The sequence below is a fragment of the Mirounga leonina genome, unplaced genomic scaffold (assembly GCF_011800145.1).
Source record: "Mirounga leonina isolate KUSES-001 unplaced genomic scaffold, KU_Mleo_1.0 Mir_94, whole genome shotgun sequence".
NCBI classification, from domain to species: Eukaryota; Metazoa; Chordata; class Mammalia; order Carnivora; family Phocidae; genus Mirounga; species Mirounga leonina.
In genome coordinates, this window is record NW_023270855.1 from 1,644,185 (window position 1) to 1,668,499 (window position 24,315).

The 24,315-nt window shown below is 48.0% G+C and overlaps 1 protein-coding gene across 1 annotated transcript in view; it reads left to right on the top strand.

Moving 5' to 3' along the window:
* The first annotated feature begins 326 nt into the window (after positions 1–326).
* The window catches only part of PODXL2 (podocalyxin like 2), a 33,795-nt gene continuing 9,806 nt past the window's right edge, over positions 327–24,315 (top strand). Inside the window, exons 1-4 of the mRNA XM_034998704.1 lie at positions 327–396; positions 4,719–4,997; positions 20,712–21,496; positions 22,235–22,309. Of these exons, the coding sequence (XP_034854595.1) occupies positions 327–396; positions 4,719–4,997; positions 20,712–21,496; positions 22,235–22,309 (1,209 nt within the window). The remainder of the gene's footprint in view (positions 397–4,718; positions 4,998–20,711; positions 21,497–22,234; positions 22,310–24,315) is intronic.

The window sequence follows — 24,315 nt, forward strand, 5'->3', positions numbered from 1 at the left end:
ACCTCGGGCAGGTGGCCTCTGCTCCCGAAGCCGCGAGGTGCGAGGCCCGGACCTCCAGGTGGTCGTGGTCGCGGCCCCGCCCCTCCAGGCCTCTGCGGTGCTGATTGGCCGGCTGGGCGCCAGGGACGAAGCGGAGGGGCGGCCGCCCGCGCGCCCGCCTCGTCTCCGCGGGGGCGCGCCCGCGGCACGCGGCCGGGCGGGGCCGAGGGTGAGTGACAGCCAGGCGGGCCAATGGGGCGGGCGCGCGCCGCCGCCGCCGCCCGCGCGGCCCCTGACGCCGGCCGAGGCGCCGCGCCGCTGCGGCTGCGGGCGGCGACGGCTGCACCATGGGCTGGCTGCTTCGGGCCGCCGGGCTGCCGCCGCTGCTGCCACCGCTGCTGCTGCTGCTGGCTGGGGGTGAGTGCGCGCCGCGCGGGCGGGCGGCAGCGGGGCCGGGACAGGCGGGTGGCAGCGGTGACGGCGGGCCGCGGTGCTGGACAGCTCCCCGGCCGCCAACAAAGGGGCTGGCGCGCGAGGCGCGGGAGCGCGGGGCTCGGCTGGGCTGCTGCGCGGTCCGCGACACGCGCGCTCCCAGGGCCGGGGGGGGCGTGGGGACACCGCGTGTGCCTAGTGTGAGAGCGGCTCCCCGGCGCGGGGGCGTGCGTGTGCCCACACAAACACACATACACACACACGCAGGGGAGGCGCGGAGTGTGGCGGCGGGCGCTCCTGCACGCGCTCCCTGGGGGCTCTGCTCAGGGGGCCTTTGGGGAGGGCAGGAGCACTGGCGAGAGGAGGGCGGACCCGGGTTGCCACCTCCGCGACAGCCACACAGGGATGGGGAGACGGCATTTACAGGTCCCGTGGGGTCACCACAGCGAGCGTGGGCGCGGGTGTCTTGCGGCCCCGAGGGGGAAAGTGCCAAAGAGCCGTACACACAGCTGCTGCGACAGTGAGGGGTGTGTTTACGCGCGTGTGGTGCTACCGGACAGGAGGGGGGGTGTGTCATTGTGAATGGCTGTCTAGACTGCTAGGCAACTTTATTAGGAGCTCACAAAAAGAAGAGGTATGACAGCAACCAGGTCTCTGCTTGTGACAGTGACACTGCTGGATAGCCTGCGCAGCTGCCACGCAGGGATGCGTGTGAGAGACACTCAGATGTGGTTTCCATTCAGCAGTGCACAAGGGCAGTGTGTGTGGGCGATGACAGGTTGGGTGTGGGGGGCAGGTGTGAAATAGATGTGCCTGTGACAGAGCCTGCTGAGCAGCTTCCCAGCGGCAGACACGGGATTCAGGTATGTGCCTGGCAGGTGGGCACAGGGTATGTAGCAGCCTCCCAGATAGGCCACCACCACTGAATGGGGATGGGTAGAAGTGCTGTCTGCAGAGGTGGGTCAAATAAGGACATGACTGAACAGCTTCTCCATGTGGCCAACACAGCAGAGGGGAGAGTATGCCATGAGTACATATTAAGGGGCGATTGCTAATTGGTGTTGGTGGAAAGACACACTGGAATGAGTGTGTGTGCCCATGTGTGTGTATTGTGTACATGTTCACTTATCAGATGGCCTTGAGTGACTCCACTTCTGATGGACACAGGAGTATAACGTGTGTGTGTACGTGGGAGTTGACCTGGGACACTGGCTACTTAGTCATCTCCCGTGAAGTTAACCCCCAAAGATACAGGCACAGGTGTGCATCTGTGTGAGTGAAGAAGAGGCCTTTGAAGGGTCTCTGCCCGAAGGGGGAGAGTGGTCTTTGCTTGATGGTGGCAGTGAGATGGGCCATTGCCATGGGCCCATAGTGACAGAATCCCAGGGAAGATGACTGGGAGGGGAAAGGGACCTCATGCTCCTGAGCATGCCCTGGGAAGGGTCAGTTCAGTGAGGGTACTTTTTCGCCACCATCAGTCCAGAGATGGGTAAGGACCTAAGTGGTGTGCACAGAAATATGTCCATTGGCATTTGTCTCATGCACTCACATACACCTATGTCTATGTTTGCATAGCTTGAATCCTCTGGAAGAGGTGAGATTCAACAAATAAATTATATATTGATTAGTCTGCTCTTTCTTTGTGCAACAGCCACGCCAGAACTGGCAAGCAAAGTGTGTCAGGACCCATGCCCAGCTGTGGCTAGCCATGGATGACTGTGGGCAGCTTTACTCCTTCTACGTTCCCTCCCACCTCCTCCCTCCCCTACACACTTCGTGATGTACATATTACCTTCCTCTTGGTGACATGTATGTGTCTGTTAGTATGTCTCTTTCTTATATACCTTTCTGTAGAAACTCTTCAAGAAGCCTTGGGCATTGCTTCTCAGACACATCCAGACACACACATGAGTGTAAGTGTGTGTGTGGTAGGGTGATTGTTCTAGACAATTTCTGTTGTAGCTGACACTTAAGGGTGTGGGGGCTGTGTGGCAGATGCTGCTGGGCAGCTCCCGTATTGGTGTCTGGCAAGGGCTTAGGGAGAGCTGTACTTCAAAGCTGCTGATGAGGGGAAGGGTGGGGGTGTAGCTGATGGTGGAAATCAGAAAAGGATGTTTGGATCAGGAGCAGATTGCAGGGGAGATAAAACATGCAGATTACTAAGGCCTTGTTTTTTTCACCCCCTGAGATATAAGCCTGCTTTCTTTACCTCTTTTTCTGAGTTTGGGTCAGATTTTCAATTCTTTGAGGCTGGTCCCCAAATCGTTTTCATGTGCCTTCTTTTTCTCTCCCTCTCTCTGTTGGGAGTGACAAAGTATCAGAAAATTATAGGTGCTAGAGAAAAAAAAAAATCAGGGACGCCTGGGTGGCACAGTTGGTTAAGCGTCTACCTCATGGTTTCGGCTCAGGTCATGATTCTGGGTTGTGACATTGAGCCCCGTGGTCTACTTGAGATTCTCTCCCCTCTCCTGCTGCCCCCCTCCCCGACTCGCGCATGTGTGTGTGCACGTGCATGCACACTCTCTCTCAAAATAAATAAATCTTTAAGAAGAAAAAGAAAATCAGTCACAGAGAATGTAATTCTGAAATTTTAAATCAGATGGAGTCTCAATTAAGGCAGATTAATTATCAAGTGCAAAAGCAATTATACACAGAATGCTTAGGGCTCAGCTACTATTTTGGTGGGCAAGTTTGAAAATAAGCAACCTCTCGAAATTACCTAATTACCCATTGCCAAGGCTTTTGAAAATATCAAGGTCTATATAAAGAAAAAATAATCATCACAGGGAAAAAGAACTTCAAGAAAATGGAACTATTTACTGGAGAAGGAATGAAAACCCAGATTCCTTTTTTCACACACAGCTTTTCGGCAAGATTATCAAAATCTCTGTTCATTCATATCGGTTGCTTGGGAAAGGAAGAGAAGGAGGGAGGGGGGAGAAGGTGGAAGGAGACAGGGGCTTCTCTGCCTGACAGGTGGAGGAGAGACCTTCAGAGAATGGAGAAACTCACCTTATTGTGGAAATGGTAGGGCGTGGTCCCAGCGAACTCACCAGATCTCACTTAGTCCTCTGCACAGAGAGCTTCACTGACTACACAGTATTTGATTTCCAGAGGTGGGAAATCAACAGAATTCCTGGTCAGACTTTCCTTGAGAAGGCCGAGATAGTTTCCTCAAGATCCACGCTACGTGGAGGCCCAGAAGGGACTGACTTCTCTCCCACCATACCCCAGTTCAGCTCTGAGAGAGGCAGCTCTCAGGTTTTTGAAGAGGCAATGCAAGTTTGAGCCTCCAGTGGCTAAAATCCCAAGAATTCCTAAAGAAAACCAGTTTGCGCTTTTCTAAAGAGGCTGACATAAAACATACCCGCTAAAGGCTGGTATCTGTTGATAAAGGTTTTCACCCAATGGCCCTTTCAAAGATTGGCTGCTCAGGTGACCTGGAGATCTGTAAAATGTTTATATAATTATTACAAACATTTCTCATCAGTTGACTTTTTTCTTTGTGAACTGTGTGAGTTTTTTCCAGGTAAGTTTATCGCATTTGGCTCCCCCAATCTTGGGGGTACCACTTCTGCAAAACAGGGCTGTTGTATTTGCTGGTATCACATTTAAAACTTAGACTACACTTTTCAAACAATGGTCATTCTTAATGCAGTTTTGGAAAATGTTCAGCTTAGGACAGAAGCCTGGGGAACAGAGTGCACACAAGGTCCTTCAAATCTGGGACTTGTTCTTCACTGTGTTTGTGCACTGAGCACCCAGCACAATTGTAGCGAAGATGGGTACTGGTGGCCGTTTCTGAGTGAACAAATGCCCAGCAGGAGCTGAGTCAGATGAACCTCACTCTCTCCTGCCCACCTCCCTTGGTCTCCCCTTTGCCCCTGCCATGGGGAGGGCTAAACAGCTTGGCCTTTGTGGAGTGAGAACAGCATCTCAGAATCCCCTGGCAGCCCCTGGGTGTCAGGAGTGTCTCCCCGCAAGTCCCCACCAGCACCCTTGGGTTCTTTGCTGTTGGAGACATGTCTTTTTTTTTTTTTTTTTTAAAGATTTTATTTATTTATTTGAGAGAGAGAGACAGAGGTAGTGAGAGAGAGCATAGTGGGGAGGAGAGGGAGAAACAGGCTTCCTGCTGAGCAAGGAGCCCAATGTGGGGCTCAATCCTAGGACCCTGGGATCGTGACCTGGGCCGAAGGCAGACACTTAACCGATGAAGCCACCCAGGCGCCCCTGGAGACGTGTCTTAACCCTGTGGCAGTCTGGCCTTTCCGGCCTCTCCTAACCATCTGGCTTTCGTGTCTGTGCAGGAGCGTCCCTGGGCATGTGTGCAGCTGGGTCCGATGAGCCTGGCCCAGAGGGCCTCACCTCCACCTCCTTGCTGGACCTCCTGCCACCCAAGGGCCTGGAGCCACTGGACTCAGAGGAGCCCAGTGAAGCCATGGGATTGGGAGCTGGCCTGGGAGCCCCTGGCTCGGGTTTTCCCAGTGAAGAGAGTGAAGAGTCGCGCATTCTGCAGCCACCACAGTACTTCTGGGAAGAGGAGGAGGAGCTGAATGACTCCAGTCTGGACCTGGGACCCACTGCAGGTAGCTCTTCTTACCTAAGAGTAGGTGCTCATTGTAGCCGGGAGTGAGGCTGGCTAGGCAAAAGGCCAGAGGACCATTTCCTTGCTCCGATCACATCTCTTGTCTCTTCCCACCAGCTTTTACCGTGCTGCTGCCTGCCTGTGCACCACAGGCGAGTCTCTGGGACCCCCAGTGTCTTACTGGTCCCAGAGGCTCTTTTCTCTTTAACATTCGCTTCTGTTTAGGGAGCCCATGTTCTGTGCTCATGTAACTCCATATAATGGGACAGCCTGGGAGCAAAACTTTCTCCCTGTGTAAACATGCAAAAACTGCTGCTCAGAGCAGTTAAAAGCCTGCCTAAGTTCATACAGACGCTCGTATGCTCAGCCCATGATCCAAGCCAAGGCTTCCCAAGGTCTAGGGGTGCCGTTTCCCTGCTGTGCTATATTGTCCCTGTCAAAGGTTCCTGTGCCCCTCCTGAGGTCTCTCTGACCCCTGATCAAGGCACCTCCCTTCTCTCAGTCACACCCCACAGCTGGTTTGTGGGTTTCCAGAGCATGGCTGATGGACCTGTGGGGGCCAGCTACCCAAGGCCTGGGGCCACGCTGGAATGCATGCAGTTAGGGGCTGGATGCAGACATGGCGGAGCACGCTCGCCATGCTCCTGGCTTCAGCAACTGTGCACGTTCTTGGCCAGCAGGAGCCTGTTTGTAAATGCTGGACCGCCACATGGTGTGTGTGCTCGCCTGTGCACACGGTGGCAGGCTGTTACAGAATGTAGTTCAAATTTTTCTCTTTAGGGTATATAATATTTTGGACTTACGTCCTCTAATTATGAAAATAATCCCTGGAAATTGTAGAAAATATGAAAAATGCAAAGAAGGAAACAAAAGTCACCCATAATCTCACAACTAAAAGAGAATTACTATTAATAGTTTGGGATACATCCTTGTAGTCACTTATGTGCCAAATTGGAATCATAATGTTTTCACTTAAAATATTTTTTTAAGATTTTATTTATTTATTTGACAGAGAGAGACACAGCGAGAGAGGGAACACAAGCAGGGGGAGTGGGAGAGGGGGAAGCAGGCTTCCCTCTCAGCAGGGAGCCCGATGTGGGGCTCAATCCCAGGACCCCGGGATCATGACCTGAGCCGAAGGCAGATGCTTAATGACTGAGCCACCCAGGTGCCCCTCACATAAAATATTTAATAAATGTATTTCCACATCGTTAAATATTCTTTTTAAACCTGATTTTTGATGGCTACATAGTATTTCGTCATGTGGCTCATCATATGTATAAAACCAGCTCCCGGGCACCTGGGTGGCTCAGTTGTTAGGTGTCTCCTTTCAGCTTGGGTCATGATCCTGGGGTCCTGGGATCAAGCCTCACGTTGGGCTCCCTGCTTGGCAGGAGGCCTGCTTCTCCCTCTCCCACTCCCCCTCTTTGTGTTCTTGCTCTCGCTGTCTCTCTCTGTGTCAAATAAATAAATAAAATCTTAAAAAAAAAAAAACAACCCAGCTCCCTATTGTTGTTGAATATTTAGGTTGTTTCCAGTTTTAACGCTGCTAAAACTATCATTATGTATTTTTGCACTTCTCTGATTGTTTCCTAGTGATAAATTTCTTTTTTTTTTTTTTTTTAAAGATTTTATACATTTATTTGACAGGGAGAGAAACACAGTGAGAAAGGGAACACAAGCAGGGGCAGAGGGAGAGGGAGAAGCAGGCTTCCCGCTGGGCAGGGAGCCTGATGTGCGGGCCTCTATCCCAGGACCCTGGGTTCATGACCTGAGCCAAAGGCAGACGCTTAACGACTGAACCACCCAGGTGCCCCTCGTGATAGATTTCTAGAATAAAATTGCTAGGTGTAAAGACGTATCAGTCAGCATCCCACCCGGAAAAAGAAGACGTGACCAAACTGAGATAGTCCAGGGAGGGTTTATTTATAGAACAAGGAACTTAGAAAGGTATGGGCAGGTGATAGGCCAACCACAGAGGAGTCCAGGGCCCGTGGCAGCGGAGGACTCAGTGCCCCTACACCCAAAGGGATGGAGGGAGGGAGGGATGAAAGGAACCAGGAGGGACAGAGAGTGGTGGAAAGCAAGTGATCTGGCAAGAGCAATGACCCAGCAGGGGAGAAAGCAGGGGAGGAAATACCTGATCCCCTCTCCTCCCATCTTCTGCCAGGATCCCTGTCTTTCTCTCTTCCCCTGCCTCTGTTGAGGAGTCTGGTCGGGGAGCAGGGACACGGCCTGTTGTGGTGACTCTTGGGGTCCATCTCTCAGGGCAGAGGACAGGGGAGAGAAGGGTAGAGAGGATCTGGAGGGGATGGAGCATGTCTGCCACAAAGGATAGCAATCTTTCCACAGGCTTTTGTTAAATATTTCCAAATCGGCCTCTAGAAAGGTCTTTCCAGTTTCCATACCCACCAGAGGTGGGATGAATGCCAGGTTGTTGGACCCTTCCCCGCATTGCATTTTGTCATTTAGAAATCTTGGTCAACTTGATAGGTAAATTAAAATGGCCTTTGATTGCTAGTGAATGTTAGTATATGTGTGTATGTGTGTATATATACATATTCTGACCACTTACAGTCCTTTCCAATTGGAGGCATGTATAATGAAGAGCAGGCTCTGGTGTCAGGCAGATTCCAAGGTTTCAGCACCGACAGTTAACGGCTGTGTGATTTTTGGCAAGGAGCAACCTGAGCCTCAGATTTCCCATCTAGGAAATAGTATCATAGAGTTGTGAGGTTTAAGTGCAGTAATTCATTTAATGCACTAGCACAGCACTTGGTACATCATAAGTACTCGATATTATCTATTATTACTTCTCCATTTTTTTCTATTGAGGCTTTAATTTTTTCTTACCACTGTACCAATCCTCATATAAAAAGGATACATTCTCTGATATATATAGAAAACATTTTTCCAGTTTATCACTTTTTTTATTTTAGTAATTTTTGACATAACATTAATTTTTTACAAACTTGGACAGTCTTTCTTTTGAAATGTATGAAATGTTTTTATGTGTTATTCTTTGCTTTATGTTTAGAAAATCCTTTCCCTCCCTGAGATATATGCATCTTTATTTCCTTTATTTTTTTCATCCTAAATTTTTGCATTCAACCCTTTATTCTAGCAGTAGTTTACTTTGGTATGTGGTATAAGATAGGGATTTAGTTCATTTCCCCCATAAAGCTAGCCTGTTACCACAGCAGCACAGGCTGATAAATCTATCCCCTCGTCATGGAAAAGAAGCACTCGGCAATTAGATGTACTTGGGTCTTTCTCTGGGCTTTTCTTCTTGTGTAGACTCTTGAGATTCTAGTCTGAGACAAGCAGCCATTCCGAGGGCCTCGGCCGAGAAAGCCACGGCGCTGAGCCTAGGACCTTCCTCAGGATCACAATGGGATGGCCCTGAGGCTTTAATGAACTCAAATTTTCTCTGCCTCTCCCTTCCCTTCCCCTCCTTTTCCTCTCACTTCGTCTCTCTTCTCCCATTAGCCTCTCTGGGCCTCTTAATAGTGAAAAGAGCTGCCATTCATTGAATATGTATTCTTGGGCACTTCGCGTCCATTTCCTCTCCTTGTGCCAGTTCTATGGTGTGGTCTGTCTCCTCATCTCTACTAGATGCCCTGAATGACTGTGAGATGGGGACTCAGGTGCCCTGCACGAAGAATGGGCAAGAGCCCCGGAGGAGGGGGTGGAAGGAGAGCTGCTTTTGCCAGGCTCCCTCGTCACTCACCTTCCCGCTGGGCCCTTGCCTTTCCTCGGGTCAGTCTTTTCTCTGTACACCCCCAAGGCAATTTGTGAAAACACAGTACCCACAGGATAAAAGCGAAACGTCTTAGCACTGCAGAAAATTCTCTTGATGTTCTGGCCCAGCCTTCCCCTTGGCCTCATCTCCTTCCTTTCTCCCGCTTGCATCGGTTCATTAGCCTATTATCATCCCCGCTTGGCAGATGTGGGACTGATGCACAGGGAAGCTAAGTGCTTTAACAAGGTCACACTTGGTATGTGACAGAGCTGGACTGAGAATCAGTGTCTTCTCAGGCCTGTTCCCTGAGCCTGTGGTGCCCTTCCTCCTGTCCTGTCTGCCTGGAGCGCTCTTCTCCATCCCAGCTGCCTGGCAGACTTGTCGTCATCATCCTGCAACACCCAGCTCAGAAGACACAGCCTCTGAGAGGCCTTTTCATCTCTACCAAGTGGGCAGGACTGCACATGGTTGTGCGGGTGGTGCCCTGTCTAAGGGCACCTTGCCGAGCAGGGGAGCTGGGGCTGCAGTGCAGCCTGCACACTACTCACCGGGTCAGGGGCTGGACGGAAGGAGTGCCTTTTTCTAAGTCATCTGCCCAAAGGGGCATCTCTGTGAGCTAGCAGTGGCCCTGACGTGAAGCTAGTTGTTCCTGCTCCTGCGCCCTCATGGAACCTTGATAATACGGTGTGAGGCCATAACAGAGACAGGAAGTGTTCCAGGTGTGAGGCTCATTTGTACGGGAAGGCAGTGTCCTCTGCCTCTGCCCTCTTCTGCTCCTGACCCTACAAGTCCGAGGCTTCCATCTAGGGTTCTCCGGAAGGAAGGAGGGCATTGCTCCTCAGGTTGGAGGAGACTCAAGGAACCTTCAAAGGGTCTGCCTGGAGGAGGAGTCTGTCCAGAGGTCAGAGTGACCATGCTAAGTGCTGTCCTAACACAGCCCTTGGGGACATGGATACATCCGTGCCCAGGAGCAATGACTGTTGAAAGCCATGCTGTGGATGGGCCTAATCTCAGACCCATTACCTTCCTAGTAATTATGATATTGACCCATATATGAACACCTAGTGTGTGCCAGGTGCCATATTAGGTGTTTCAATATATTATCTCATTTAATCTCAACAGAAACAAGTATATATTGTTACTCCCATTTGACCAGTGAACAAACTGAGGCTCCAGGAGTTTGCATAACAGTCTAGCTACTAAGTGTAAGAACCAGGAATCAAACCCGAGTTCTCAGACTCCATAGCCTTGGCTCTTTCTATTAGGTTGCCTCTCAGCTCAATGATTTTACTAGAGACTAGCAGTAATGTCTTATATCTTATGTAGTAAATATCACCAATTTTTTTCCATAGAATTTGCTCTTTGATTAGCTTATTTGAACTTCACAACCACTCTGTAGGGTCCACAGGCAGGAGTTGTCACTGCTTCACAGATGCTGAAACCCAGGCCCAGAGAGGGTAAGAGCTTTGACCAAGGCTGCACAGCTTGCTTACAGTGGAGCTGAGTCTGGAGTCAGTGGCTCCTGAGCGCCTGGGCCTGGCGGCCTGCTGTGGGAGCACAGAGATGGTATGTGTTAGAGAGGAAACCATTTGTCACGAGTACTTTGCTATACATCTCATTGCTAGTTTGTTGGACCTAGAAGAGCCAGAGCTGGAGCCTTCCTTCTCCTACAGTGACGATCCTGAGGTCCCACAGCAAAAATAGTCACTGGTCTTTCTGCTCGGCTGGTGACGAGCGGTGTGACCTTGAGCAGGTTCCTTGTCCAATCTTGGCTTCAGTCTCTCCTCTGTAAGTGAGGAATGATAGATCGAAGCCTTCTCCAGCTTTAAAATATTATGGTTTTCTGACATTTCAGGTGAAAAGAGTGGTCTCAGCCAAGTAGGGAGAAAGAAATGGAATGTAGATTGCCCCTCCACCAGCTAGCATCAAGCCAACTTAAGACCTGATAAGTAATTCAGGCAAGATTGTTAATGATTAAGAACAGTTTCCTGGGTTACCCACTCATCCCAAGGCTGTCTCTCCTGTCACCCTCCACCCTTTCATTCTCCAATATCCTTAATAAAATTCTCTGCATGCAATTTTAATTTTCCTAGTGAACAAACTAATTAGTGTTCTACAAGAAAAGCAATAACTCTTTGGGGTTGGCAAGTTCTAGAAACGCAACTCAAACAGGCTCACAGGCCTGTGTGAAAAAGGGGGTGTTGATTGGCTCAGTAACTGCAGAACCCAGGCAGGTGGGATCCAGGTGTTGAAATGGGACATCAGCACCTGCCTTGCTCCATCATGCCTTACCTTCCCTGGCTGGCTTCTTTCTCAGGCACGTTGTCCCTGTGTGGTGGCTCAGAGAGCCCCCAGTCACTCCAGTGTCATCTCCTTTCACTCAGCAGCCCCAACAGAGAGAGAACTCTGCTTCCCCAGCACTTTTGGAAAAATCTCAGGATGGAGGCTTGTTTGTTTGCCCTGGGTCATGAACCCATCTACGACCCAATCCTGAGGCCAAAGGGACTGGGTTCTCTGGTCCAGACTGGCTCTCAAGCACCCCTGGAAGCCAGGGGGTAGTGCCCCACAGTACTGGACCAAGAGGAGGGGAGTACATGCCAAGTGGTGGTTGGGCATAAAGGAACATTCATGAGTGCTTATATTATTATATAAATCATATTCACATCATTTTTTTTAATCTCACAGCAGCCCAGTGAAATCCATAAAAGCAGGCATCGTTAGGATCACTGTTTTATAACTAAGGAAACCGGCTCAGAGAGGTTTAAATGTGGCATTAAATCACACAGGTAACGAGTGGCAGAGCGAAATCTCAAATTTGAGATTTCTTCTTTAAGATCTGCTACCCCTCCATGTGAAATCATTCATTAGACCCCTTGAATTACTATTGCCTGTGATGAATTTTGTAGAAAGCAGATCATCAAAGCCAGTCTGCTGGGACCTGGAAATGGTTCTTATGCATTGATATCGTAACTGCTGTTGAATGATTTGACCTTCTGGGTCACTGCACACAAATCAGGCATGTTTGCTAAGAAGGCCAGCTGACAGAAGCACTTGCACCTAGATTCCAAAAAGAAAAAGATCCCTGTACTTTTGTTTTACACTACTAATAAGTATCATTATGTGAAAATTTGAAAATGCAGAAAAGAAGAAAGGAGAAACCACTCCTAATCCCGTCAGCCAGAATTGGCGAATGTTAACATTTTGGCATATATCTTTCTGGAAATTTCTCCCATATGGGAAATACGTAAAATATGCTTTTATAAAAAATGGAATTACAGTGTACAGGTCCTGCTGTTTCATGTACCAGCATCTCTCCAAGTCAGCTAACGGAGCTGTCCACCCTCAGTTTTAAGGCAGGAGTAGTCTCCCAAGCCTGGCCCGGCTACCACCCCTTCAGTCGGTGGCCTGCTGCCTGAGCGCTGGATGGCCTCCAGTTTTTTGTTCTCTGAGCTGTGCCATGATGGGAATCCTTGAAACCCGAGTCATTATGAGCATCTTCATTGTTTCCTTAGGGTGCATTTCTAGGAGTGAAATGACAGCTTCAGAATGTTTGTTCTTAAAGCTTTTCATTCATGTTAACCCCCCACCCCCAATGGGGCCTGATTTCCATTCCTGTCAGTAGCAGATTGAGTGCCTGTTTCCTGCACTTATCCAATACTCGGTATTATCTTGAAATAAATACGTATATTGTCAAGTTGGCAGCCCCAAAACTGTATCATCTTGTTTAATTTACATTTCTTTGATGACTACTGAGGTTGACCATTAAAAAGTCATTTTTAATTATACTGAAAGCTTCTCCCCTTGCACCTCTGTTTTATACAAGTCTGTTGTGAATTTCGTGAGTGTTTTTGTATTAACACTCGGTTGGATAACTGGCTTGAGTGTTGCACTCAGGGGGCAATTTTCAGTGATTTGACATTAAGCAAAAGGGACATTTAAAGTGATCTTCCAAGGCCACTGGCTTGGTGCCTATCTTAATTTCACATCTTAAACAGGGGAGTCAGTTCATTAATATTTCAGCGGCTACCAAGGGTCATCCATGAGATTATGGCTACCCTGGAAGGCAGAAATGAAGTCCAGTGTGACCTTGATAAGCTGGGGAAAGAGACTTACAAAACTGATGAAACATAGGAGAGAGGAGATGCAACATGATCTATTTAGGGGACAAAAGCCAGCCCCCAGAGTGAGATTAAAAGAAAAAGAAAAAGCCTGGAGAATCCAAGTTGTCCAGAGGTCTGGAGCTTCATCAGAGTGGCCCCCTGCTGCCTCCGAGCTGCCAAATCATGTCCAGCGGAGAGAGTGCAGTGTGAGTGCTGTGTTAAATTCAGACCGTGCTGCCTGAGTCAAGAAGCCTTACTTTCCAGCTTGCATTAACTAGCTTCTAGCTCGTGAATCTTGTTCGCTTTTCAGCAATTCACTCAGCAAATATTTATTGTGTACCTACTCTGCTGATTTTGTAACCACTCTTAAAACTGTGGTGAATCCATAGTTTCCACAAGAGATGAAGAATGACAGGGGGAGGGGGTTGAGAATGAGGGATAATCCCAGTTGTTGAGCCCCAGGCAAAGGAGGCTAAATTGGAGCAACTGAGAAAATATATAGGTTTTTATCCCCAGGGAGATGCTTCCCAGAAGTTTCTCACTTAAGCAGATAAAACAGAAATGGGCTTAAGTTGTAAGGGAACCACGGCAGTTGGGTTTAAGGAATTTGGGGAGAAAAAAAAAGCCACCAACATAGAAAAGCCTCTCTAAGGAGGCATCTTCTTGAAGAGGGTGGCAGCCCATCTTACCCAGACTTAGCCATTTCCTGTCCAGATGGCCTCCCAGGTCCCTTCTTGAGCTAGAACCCCTAGGTCCTTGGAGTCCCATTGCAGGAACACCTGCCTGCAGATTCACCTGCAGTGAGCTCGGGGTATGGAGTGTGACAGCAGCAGGACTTTAAGAGATGGCCTCAGGGAGAAGAGCATGTCTTCTGGGCGAGGTGATTTGAATGCATCATGTCATTTCACCTCAGCCTCAAGGTCCCAGAGGGGTGGTGGGAGGGCCTAGAGGCTGGTCAGCCAGCATTCTAGCCCCTGGCTGCAGAACCTAGAAGCTGAGCCTTGAGTCCTTACCTGTCAACTAGTCTGGTGATTCAAGCCAGCTTCCAAGAGATGGGCCATGGCCTGCAGTGCAGATGGATGGGGAGAGGTGATGCTCCTGCTGTCAGTTTGCTCCTCCCTGGTGTCTGAAGCCAAGTCTGGGCGTTGGCCTAACTGAGTAGGCGTGTCTTGAAAGACTGGCTTTAATCATACACAAGCCTGAGTTTTACAACTTTACAGCTGTGGTAAGTGTAGTTTCACAATTTAGAGCAAGTGTCCTCCCCTCTGTGAGCTTTTCTTTTCCTTATGTGTAAAAGGAAGGCTGTGTCCTTTGGAAGCCTGATTTCCCTCGGGCTCTGGGGAAGATGTAGTTTCCAATGAAGGCCACCAGGGGGTACTGCAACTTCACAGAGCTGGCACCCTGTGTTCAGGGAGGGAAGCTGTGGAGGCAGGGGGGAGAGGTTGGCAGAGGTTCCAGGCATTCCTCTGCTGTCTCACCAACAGCAAGGAGACTGAGCTGCCTGTCTCCTGAGTGTCCTTGCAGCATAGCCACTCCCTGACCTTCCATGCTCTGAGGCCAAGCTGGAGCCCCCTCTGGAGGGTCTGAGCTGTGGGGGACCTTTCACCTCTCTTCAGTGTCCCAGCTGTTGCTACCCTCCTGGGGCCAGGGGACAGGCTTTGACCGGCTTTCCTGCTGTCTTGAACGTATCTCCTGGGCATCTCTGCTTGTTCACACTTGTGTCCAGGTATGGGGTGTGCAGGGAGTGCTCTGCAGGTACGCCTTTGTCCCAGACAGGTTTCGGGGTTTGTGGGACCCTCCTGTCCCGACTCTAGATGCTGAAGTAGATGGGATAGGAAGCAAAGCCTAGGGCACTAAGCAGGACAGGCTCTCCCCGTGTGGAGTCACAGCTGTTGGTGACAGCAGTGGACAGGGCTCAGGACATACCACTGTCACTGCACTGGGAGACCAGGGGCTGGGGCAGCCACCTGCCTTGCCAGGCCCATTGTGCCTTGCCCACTGCGGTGCCATCCTCTCCTGCATCCCTCTCCTTTTCCATCCCCCTGCTTTTCTTCTCTTCCTCCATTGCCAATTCACCCGCTTATCGCCTCTCCAAAATGACTGCTCCAGTTTCCTCTCCCAGGCCAGTGTCGCAAGTCTCTGGAAGCCTGGTCTTCTTTCCTTGGACACCTTAGTGGGAAAAGCACGTTTTTCCCCATCCACTAAGACCATTCACCTCTCACAGCAACTGTGTTCCTTCCTCCTGGAGCCTTTGGAAGCTCCTAGTCCAGGATGGCCTGCCCTGTCCCCTGCCATGTTTCACTTCTCTTCTGGTGGCCCTAGCATGTTCACTAGCCAGTACTTAAAGTGATGCTCTCTCCCTCTCTCTAATTCCTTATTTAAAAAATAATTTCAAATTTACAGAAGATTTGCAAGAATAATCCCCATACACCCTTCACTCAGATTCCTCCAGTGTTAACATTTTACCAAATAAGTGTATATACTTAGAGACATACAATTTTTTTTTTCTAAACCATTTGACAGTAGGTTACAAACACAGTGTCCCTTTGCTTACGCTGCATACTTCAGTGTATATTTCTTAAGAACAGAGACATCCTCTTACAGAATCACAGTACAGTGACCATCAGGAAATTGACATGGATACAACAGAGTTTGATGACAAACTGTATTCAGACTTGCCACACTCCCACCCCCCAGTGTCCATTGTAGCAAAAGAAAACAAAATTATTTTTTACAGTTCACTGTCCAGTCCACAATCATGTATTACGTTTGTTTTCATGCCTTATTTGCCACTTTTATTCTGGAAAATTCTTCAGTCTTTCTTTGTCTTTCATGACCTTAACATTTTTGAAGGAGATAGGCTAGTTATTTTGTAGACTACCCCCCAATTTTGTCTAGTGTTTCCCCATGATTAGATTCAGGTTCTACATTTTTGGCAGGAATATCACCAGAAGTGCTGTTGTATCTTTCACAGTTCATCAGACCATGGTTCTACTCTTGGACTGAGCATGGTTTCTTTACTTATTAGTCTACACTCATATTTGGATCTAATCCCACTACCCACTCTTCTGGCATCCCCATTTTCATCCCACCTGGGTCTGTCCCCCAGCTGTTCAGGTTCTACTTCCCACCACACCCCTGGTTCATAGTCTGTGTCCCCACTGGGTCTCTCATTAAATTCTTGTTCCTGTGTAAGAGACCTTTCTGATACTCAGATCATACCTAGGCTTGTCAGGAAAGCATCATCCTTCCCTGCCCTGCCCTCTTCCCTGGATTCACTTTGACTTATTTATCACTCAGGTGCTTATCCTGCTCCTCAGCCTGTGGACAGACTCCCAAAATGGTGCCATTTTTCCTATTATGATTTTACAATATAAAAATTTAATGATAATAAGGAGGAGGAGGTAGAGGAATACTTAAAATCAATCAGGCATTTGCTATGTAGTGTGGGCTGTGCCCAGGTTTTATCTCAGTGCATCCTGACCACAGCCCTGGGTGCTAGGTACTGTTGTTATTTTACAGATAAAGAAAAGGAGACACATGGAGGTCAAGTGCATGTCCAAGGCCACACAGTGGCCAAGCAGTGGAACCAAAATCACAGAAAGGAAGGAATAACTTTGGATGCTGAGAGGTGGTTTTAAAAAAAAAAAGTAGGAAAAAAAGTCCTGCTGAGTCTGAGCGCCAGGGTGTGGCATTTAGTGATTTGTCAAGTCTCTGAAGATGACAGGGCTGGATAGGGTGAAGGCTTGGTGGGAGATGTAAATTTGGGAGTCTTTAGCAGAGAGGCAGTAGATATAGTCTTTGGGATCCATGAACTTGCTGAGAAAGGAGTGCAGAAACGATGAGTCAGGGGCTGGCTATCTGGGAGTGACCACAGGTAGGGAGCCTAATGAGGGAGAAGTCCGTGCCATTGGAGGCTCTTTTCTCTCCCTAAAGGGACAGGTCCTGGGTTCAGGAGGCAGAAGATGGCAGTCAAGGGTTCACCAAACACACATTGCTCTCTTTTCTGCACTGGGTCAAGCAGACACTGTTTTAGGTGCTGGGAACATAGGGAGAATAAAGTCACCTTGCTCGGCAATCACAGTTTGTGGTCTCATAAATCCTATATTATTCTTATTTAGGACAGTAGAAGAGTTGTTGTTTTTAATGCCATTGGTGTGTGAGACACATTTGTCAGAACTATCTCCAAAACGCAGAGTATCAGTGCTAGGAAGATCCTTAGAACTCATATATACCAGCATCCATTTGTCCTATGAAAAACGGAAGCCCAGAGAAACCCAGGAACTGACCATCACTTAGACAAGTAAGTTGGTGGCTAAGTCTTCTGGGTGCAGATCCCGCCACCCACAGCATGACCCCTGTTATTGTCCAGCTTAGTTGAGGGAATTCTGTTGGGAGCCAGGCTGTCTCTGGAGGGATAGAGAGCTCAACTTTTGGAAAGTCAGCATCACATTGAGTAGAGGGATTATTTAGTCAGCTGGCCCTCTTGGGAGGGCAGAATCCCCTACCTCAGTGGGATTCTGCTGGAGTGCACCACCATCCACCATATTCCTGGCACATTCTAGGCTTTACTGAACCTATTGGCTAGTTCAAGTACTTCCTGAGGGTTTCCCATGCACTTTGCCTCTAGACTTGACCATTTCTGCTACAGGCATGGCTGCCCCCACAGTCAGCCAGAGTGCCCCCTTCTTCCTGTTAGTCAGCCAGTGCACACAGGGTATCAAGTCTACCTTGGGGTCATCTCTTGAACCTGTTCTCTCATCATTGCCAATGTCATCACCTGTGTTTATCTCTCCCGGAAATTGCAGCAAGCCCCCAACTCTTTTCTCTGCTTTCATTCATCCCCTCTCATCAAATTCTTGCACATTGCTGTCAGGACAATCCTCTAACCATAAAATCTCATGATTGTAAGGGATTGTATATGTCCATTTCCCCAGCATCCATGTGACATGCTATTATATCATCTTCCTGTCAAGTGGCCATCCAGCCCATTTCAGTTATGTTTTTATGCATTGCATTTCAATTTTAAACAAATCTATTTAAAAGTGCTTTACGTCTATTGAAGTAAAATATTTTTATTCTTTTATATACTTGTTTTATGGGTGTAATTTCCTCGAGTCTCTCTGAAGGTGTTAATAAGAAAGGTTTCTAAGTTCTCTTTGTTTACTAGATTAACTCTTCTCTCAGAGGCGGGTTGCTTTGCTTTCTCTCCTTCATGCTTCTTCATGAGCCTGGCTTTCCCCTAATGTCCTGTGAATCTTGATCATTCTTTCATGTTTATAAAGGTGATACTAGATTGCTCAGTATTAGAGGCTGGTGTGGGCCTCCACAGTATTCTGTGTTCTCTGTTCCACAAGCATACCTGAACACCATGGCTGTTTTGCTTTGCATGGGGAATAGGTGAGCTTCCCTACAGAGTGTGTGCAGGGGATGAGGAGTGGAAGATGTTACCAGTCACTTCTACTCAAAAATAGTATGCTTAACAAAAGAATATTTTAATTATTCATTTAAATATTATAGTAGGTTTTCAATTATCACTAAGATCATTCAGCTTCTAAAAATTGTACTTTTTCTTATAGGGAGTCAATTTTTCTTTTTGTACTAATTCTCAGAGCCATATGGATCCATGTTCTAATTTGAATGCTTATTCTCTAGGCCCATTGCACAGCTTCCCTCCAGAGATTTATTTTCATGACTTCCTCTCATGTTTCTTGATTCCATGTCTTCTTTGGATTTCTTGGAGAACTTCCTTGAGTACTTCTCTCAGAATCCGTGGATTGAAAAACCTTCAAGTCTTTGTATATATGAAAATGTCTGTATTTTGTAATCACACTTGAATGATAGTTTAGTTGGGTATAAAATACCGGCTTCAAAGTACACTTCCCTCAGAATTCTGAATACATTTTCAATTTCCTTCCTGCAGTCTAGTGTTATGAATTAGAAGCTTGGAGATGATTTGATTATCTCTTTATTATTACTTTATAGGTTAACCTGTTCTTTCTCTGAGAGCTTTTAGGATCTTATCTTGCTCCTTAGAATTCTGAAATATCATGAGAATGAGGCTAGGTGTGAGTCTTTTATCATTTACCTCAATTATATACCCTTTCAATGTGAAGATTCCCACTGCTGGGCGTGGGAGATTTTCTTCTTTGTTGGTTCTTTATTCTCTCCATTTTAAGCATTCTTATCTTTTTGGAAATCATGTTAGTTAGATATTAGACCTCTTGCACTGATCATCTGTATCTTTTAACTTTTCTCTCTTGTCCTCTTACTTTTGCTCTGGAGGCTTTTCCTTGACTTTTTTCTTCCAGCTGTTCTGTTGAATTTTTATATTTTGACAATTTAATTTCAGTTTCCACAAACTTTTTCTTTTTTACTTGATTCTCTTATTAGCCTGTTCTTATTTTAAAGATGTATTTATTTATTTATTTGTGAGAGACAGAGAGAGTGTGAGAGAGAGAACACGAGCAGGGTGAGGGGCAGAGGGAGAAGCAGACCCTCTGCTGAGCAGGGAGCCTAATGTGGGGCTCGATCCCGGGACTCCAGGATCATGACTTGAGCCAAAGGCAGATGCTTAACCAACTGAGCCACCCAGGCGCCCCATAGCCTGTTCTTATTTTAGAGATGCAATATCTTTGGGTCTCTCCGAGATACTAACTGGAATTTAAAAATTATCTGAATGTTCTATGTTCTGTGTCCTCACTGCTCCCATAGTTGTTCTTTCTCCTTAATTCTGTTAGGAAGAGAGCCTCCCTTCTCCACCATCTTTTCTAGTGTTTGTCTTGGCTGAGCTGTTATTTGTTCCTGTGATTTCCTCTGCTATCCACATTCCCAGAAATTTATTTAAACCTTTAAAACTTTGACAGTTGAAAAGCCATTCTACCATTTGATAGAAATTTTGAGGGAGGCCCTTAAACTGCCTCTCTCCCATCTAAAGAGTATTTTGAAACAGTCTTTGATGTTTATTTTGCAACAAAATGGCAGCCGATTAAAGTTGCTACCTAGAAATAGCTTCTGTGTTTTGAATGAATCTCCAACAGAACAGGCCCATGACTTTGCTATGTTGTTACCCTGAAGAGGCCTGGGCTTCACTGAAAAGCCAGAAAAGTCCTGCTGTCCAGGAGGCCTCCTAAATTCTGCACTTCAAGATATGATTCCCAGGAATGGCAGGGAGGATAAAATTCCCCCCTGTCACTGCCAACAGTGACCCTGGCCATTTTGGGAGGCTCTGGGCTCAGCTATTGAGCTCTCCTGACATCTTTCTTTATTTCCCAGCCAGAGCTTAAATCTCAGCAAAAGAGCACAGTTTAGGAACAATTGTCATAATCTCTGTGTCTCATCTGTCCCTGTGATCAGAAGATTCTCAGACCTCATTCGAGGGTTTTGCTAAGAGGCCTCCTATTACAACCCATTGGGAAAGAGATAAAGGGAACCTTTTCTTGTGGGTTGTCTGGGGTCTTCTTGGCGAAATCCCCAGATGAGGAAACACAAATGCATTATAAGAACAATGGAGATGTTAACTTCTCGTCATGTACTGTTAACGAGGACTATCTCCAAGGGGTGCAATCATACATACTTTCTTTCTACTTTATACATTCCTGTATTCATAGAATTTTATGGCAGATTTGTGTCATTTTTGTCATCATGAAGGAAACAAGGACTAGCCTGGCCCCTGTCTACCCCACAGTCTGCCCCCCACTCCCCCACCGTGTCCAGCCTTATTTCCTACTCCTTTCCAAAAGGACTGGTAATCCGACTCCCACTGTCCCCCTGTGGGTCTCATGGTTGCTTTATATTATCTGCTCAGTGAATACTGAACAGATCAGTGATGGATGATGAAACTAGTGAATGAGGTTTCTGTCTCTGTCCTTAGACTACGTCTTTCCAGACTTGACTGAGAAGGCGGGTCCAATAGAAGACACCAGCCAGGGTCAAGAGGTGCCGAGTCTGCCCTCCCCCTTGCCCAAGATGAACCTGGTAGAGCCACCATGGCATATGGCTCCTGGCGAGGAGGAAGAGGAAGAGGAGGAAGAGGAGGAGGAGAGGGAAAAGGAGGAGGTAGAGAAGGAAGAGGAAGAGGAAGAAGAGGAGCTGCTGCCTGTGAACGGATCCCAAGAAGAAGCACAAACTCAGGTCCACAGCTTTTCTCCCACCAGCAGCAGCCAGATGCCTGGGGCTGCCAAACACAGGCATGAAGAATCTGGGGACCAGGCCTCCTCAGATGTGGAGGTGGGGAGCAGCATGGAGCCCAGCCTGTCGCCACCTGCAGTCACCCCAAGTACAGTGACCCTGGGGGGTCAGGACTTCATCAGCCAGGAGGCAGGGGGCACAATGCTGCAAGTCACAGGGCATGGGGTAGAGTTTGAGGCCCCTCAGGAAGTAAGTGAGGAGGCCACTGTGGGAGCAGTGGGGCTGGCTGGCAAGCAAGGGGAGATGCCGTCCTTGGCGTCATTCCCTCAAACAGAAGCTCCCAGTGGGGCTGAGAGCCCAGATGAAGACCCCCTTTACCTTGGAGTCTCAGCCTCTTTCCCCCTGGCCCCCCGAGATGTGGAGCTGACACCTTCCTCTGCTACCTTGGGGCGAGAAGACCTGAGCCAGCAGCCCCAGGAAGGACAGGCTGCCGAAGCCCAGTCCAGAATACCCTGGGATTCTACTCAGGTAAAGTAACAGCACATGAAGGCCATCTGGCTGCAGCTTTCTCTAAGGAGCCTGGTCATCCCCTGGCTGCACAGTGGGGCTGAGAGGGTCTGCCAGGCTGAGGTGGGAGGCCCCTGTATAGCATGTAGAACCCCAGCAGAACTTTTGGGATGCACACCTCCTCGCCCTGCTTGGATGTTCTCACCACACTTAACACGCAAAGCTCCTGGAAGAGCTTGGCTTCCCTGGCCTGGCCTTGTTCACAGCTACTGCTGCCACCTGGGGCCTTCCCACTGCCTGACCTGTGCCCCCACCCCCATCTCCACCCCCACCCCTGTACGTGCATCACCCTCTTCTTTCCTCCTCAAGCCTGCCCAGCACGCATGCCCAGGCCAGTGCTCATACCTGGGAAGGGACAGAAGGGAAGGGAGGCCCAAATTGCCAGCCCCTGCATCTGGCCTGCAGGCCTGTTTTTGTTTGACCTACGGAACATGAAACCCCTGCAGGGTTGCCACTGAAGGCCTGTGGCTGGGGCAAGCCCTGTCAGGCCCCTCCTCTCATTGAAGACATCATCTGTGTGGTCCCTGGAGACATCTGGGGATGCCACCCTGCAGAGGCTGTCAGCTCCCACCTAGCTGTCACGAACCTGCAGCTGGCCTTCCCCTTCCGGCTTCTCAAAGGGTTTCCATCTGTGCTTTCTCTGGATGCCTTTCCTTGTGCCTTTGTAACTGTCGCCCTTCTTTTTGTTTCACTGTCCAGGTGATCTGCAAAGACTGGAGCAATCTGGCCGGGAAGAACTACATCATTCTGAACATGACGGAGAACGTAGACTGTGTGAGTGCTGAGCTAGGCGGGGACCATAGGGAAGGATGGGAGTGGGTGGGCGGGCTGAGTGTGGGCAGAGGGAGCGCACGGGGCATGGGGAGGGGCTTAGCCTAACCTAGGGGAGGAGCCAGCCCCCACCCTTGTCTAAAACCCATGTTTAAATTCCTAAGGGCTCTTTTATTCTTGCCCCACTCTGTGTTTAATTTCAAGGAATAGTTTTGTTCATGTGTGCAATGTCTTATCTCCTGGAGGATATTGAAACAGTCTTTAAAAAAGTTGCTTTCCTTATTTGTTAGTTTTGGCCTTGGTTTTCTCACATGTCTTTGCTCCTCAGATGTCTGGTGGGTTCTTTCAGAGCTATTTAAGGAGGGCCATCAAAAAGCTGGTTGAAGCTTTGAGCTTGGAGTGGGGTTTGTTAACTGTGGCTTCTCAGGAGGGTGGACTGGCTGGGCCATTTGACAGTTTTTAATGTCAACATTTTTAGGTCCTTCCTCTTGGGCGACTAGATTCTTTGAAAAAGGAACGTCTGTCCTACTGGGAGCATAAAGGGCTGGTTGCCAGCGTTCTGGGAGCCAGGCTGGGGAGACGGCTGTTCTCCTCAGTGTTAGAGAAGGCGTGCACGGATAAATTCATTTACTCCCTCTTGGAGTGTGAGCCCCCTCCCACAGTTGTGCCCCGTGTCCTCTGGGTCAGAGGGCCTCTATTTTACCCTCTTTGCAAAATCAATTTTCAGTCTTCTGCCAGGGGACAGGGACATTTGTCAGCTCTACAGTGCTGGGGAGAGGAATTAGGGATCCAGCTGCTTCTTAAACAGCCTTTCAAACAGTTTTCCTATTTTTAGAACCATTTTCATCGTCCCTTCCAAAGGTAACCAGTGCTGCTTATTTGAGAGCATTTTAGTTGGGAGTTTGACAATGTAAGTGTGATTGCTTCTCAGCTTGTCCCATTTTGGCTTAGGATTTGGCTCTTTGGGGCTTGCTAGATTAGGAAATCCTAACTCATCCATATGCCTCCAGTGCCCAGACTTTGTTGCTCTTGTTTCCTCTTCTGTTTTGTTTTGTTTTTGTCTTTGTGGTTTTAGGCCTTGAAAAAATTCTTTACTTTCGTTTAGTGGATTTGGGGAAAAATGAAAGTACATGCGTGTGTTTCATTCAAAAGTGACCCAGGAGATTGTTTTCTTTTTTCCCATTATAAATAATAAAGAAGTGGATTTTTTTTAACATGATTGATACATTTTAATCTGTTGCAGTGATTTTTTATTCTTATTGATGCTTACATGCCCCATCTCTGGCCAGTGAGACCCTCTTTGAGTTGGCTTCTAAGTTTTTTTGACCAACCTGTTAGTGTTTAATAGATTCCTTGCTTTCTGGTGTAATAAGGTGTTTGGGCTCATCTTATACTTTCCTTCCCCCACACATGAAATCATCATTTCTCCAAGCCCTCATTCCTTTTATTGGGAAATGATACTTGGAGACCACAGTATGGGTCCTTGAGACTCTTAAATTTTGTATATGCATATTTGAACAATAAAGTCTAAAGATAATGTCTGTCTTCTTTCCAAATAACACATACATATATAAAAATGCTTTCCTTCTGCTTCCCCCCCCCCTTTTTTTTTTAAAGATTTTATTTATTTGACAGAGAGAGACACAGTGAGAGAGGGAACACAAGCAGGGGGAGAGGAGAAGCAGGCTTCCCGCTGAGCAGGGAGCCCAGCTCGGGGCTCGATCCCAGGACTATGGGATTATGACCTGAGTGGAAGGCAGACGCTTAACAACTGAGCCACCCAGGCGCTCCACTGCTTTCCCTGTTTTTGTCTTGTTAGTTTTTCTCATTTACTATTTGACCTCTGCCTAATTAATCATTATTTTTTTCATGATGGATTTTTTTATTGTGGTAAAAATATCTAACAAAAATTGATCATTTTAACCATTTTTAAGGTATTACAGTGGTGTTGAGTATGTTAACATTGTTATGAAACATATCTCCAGAACTTTTCATCTTGCAAAACTACA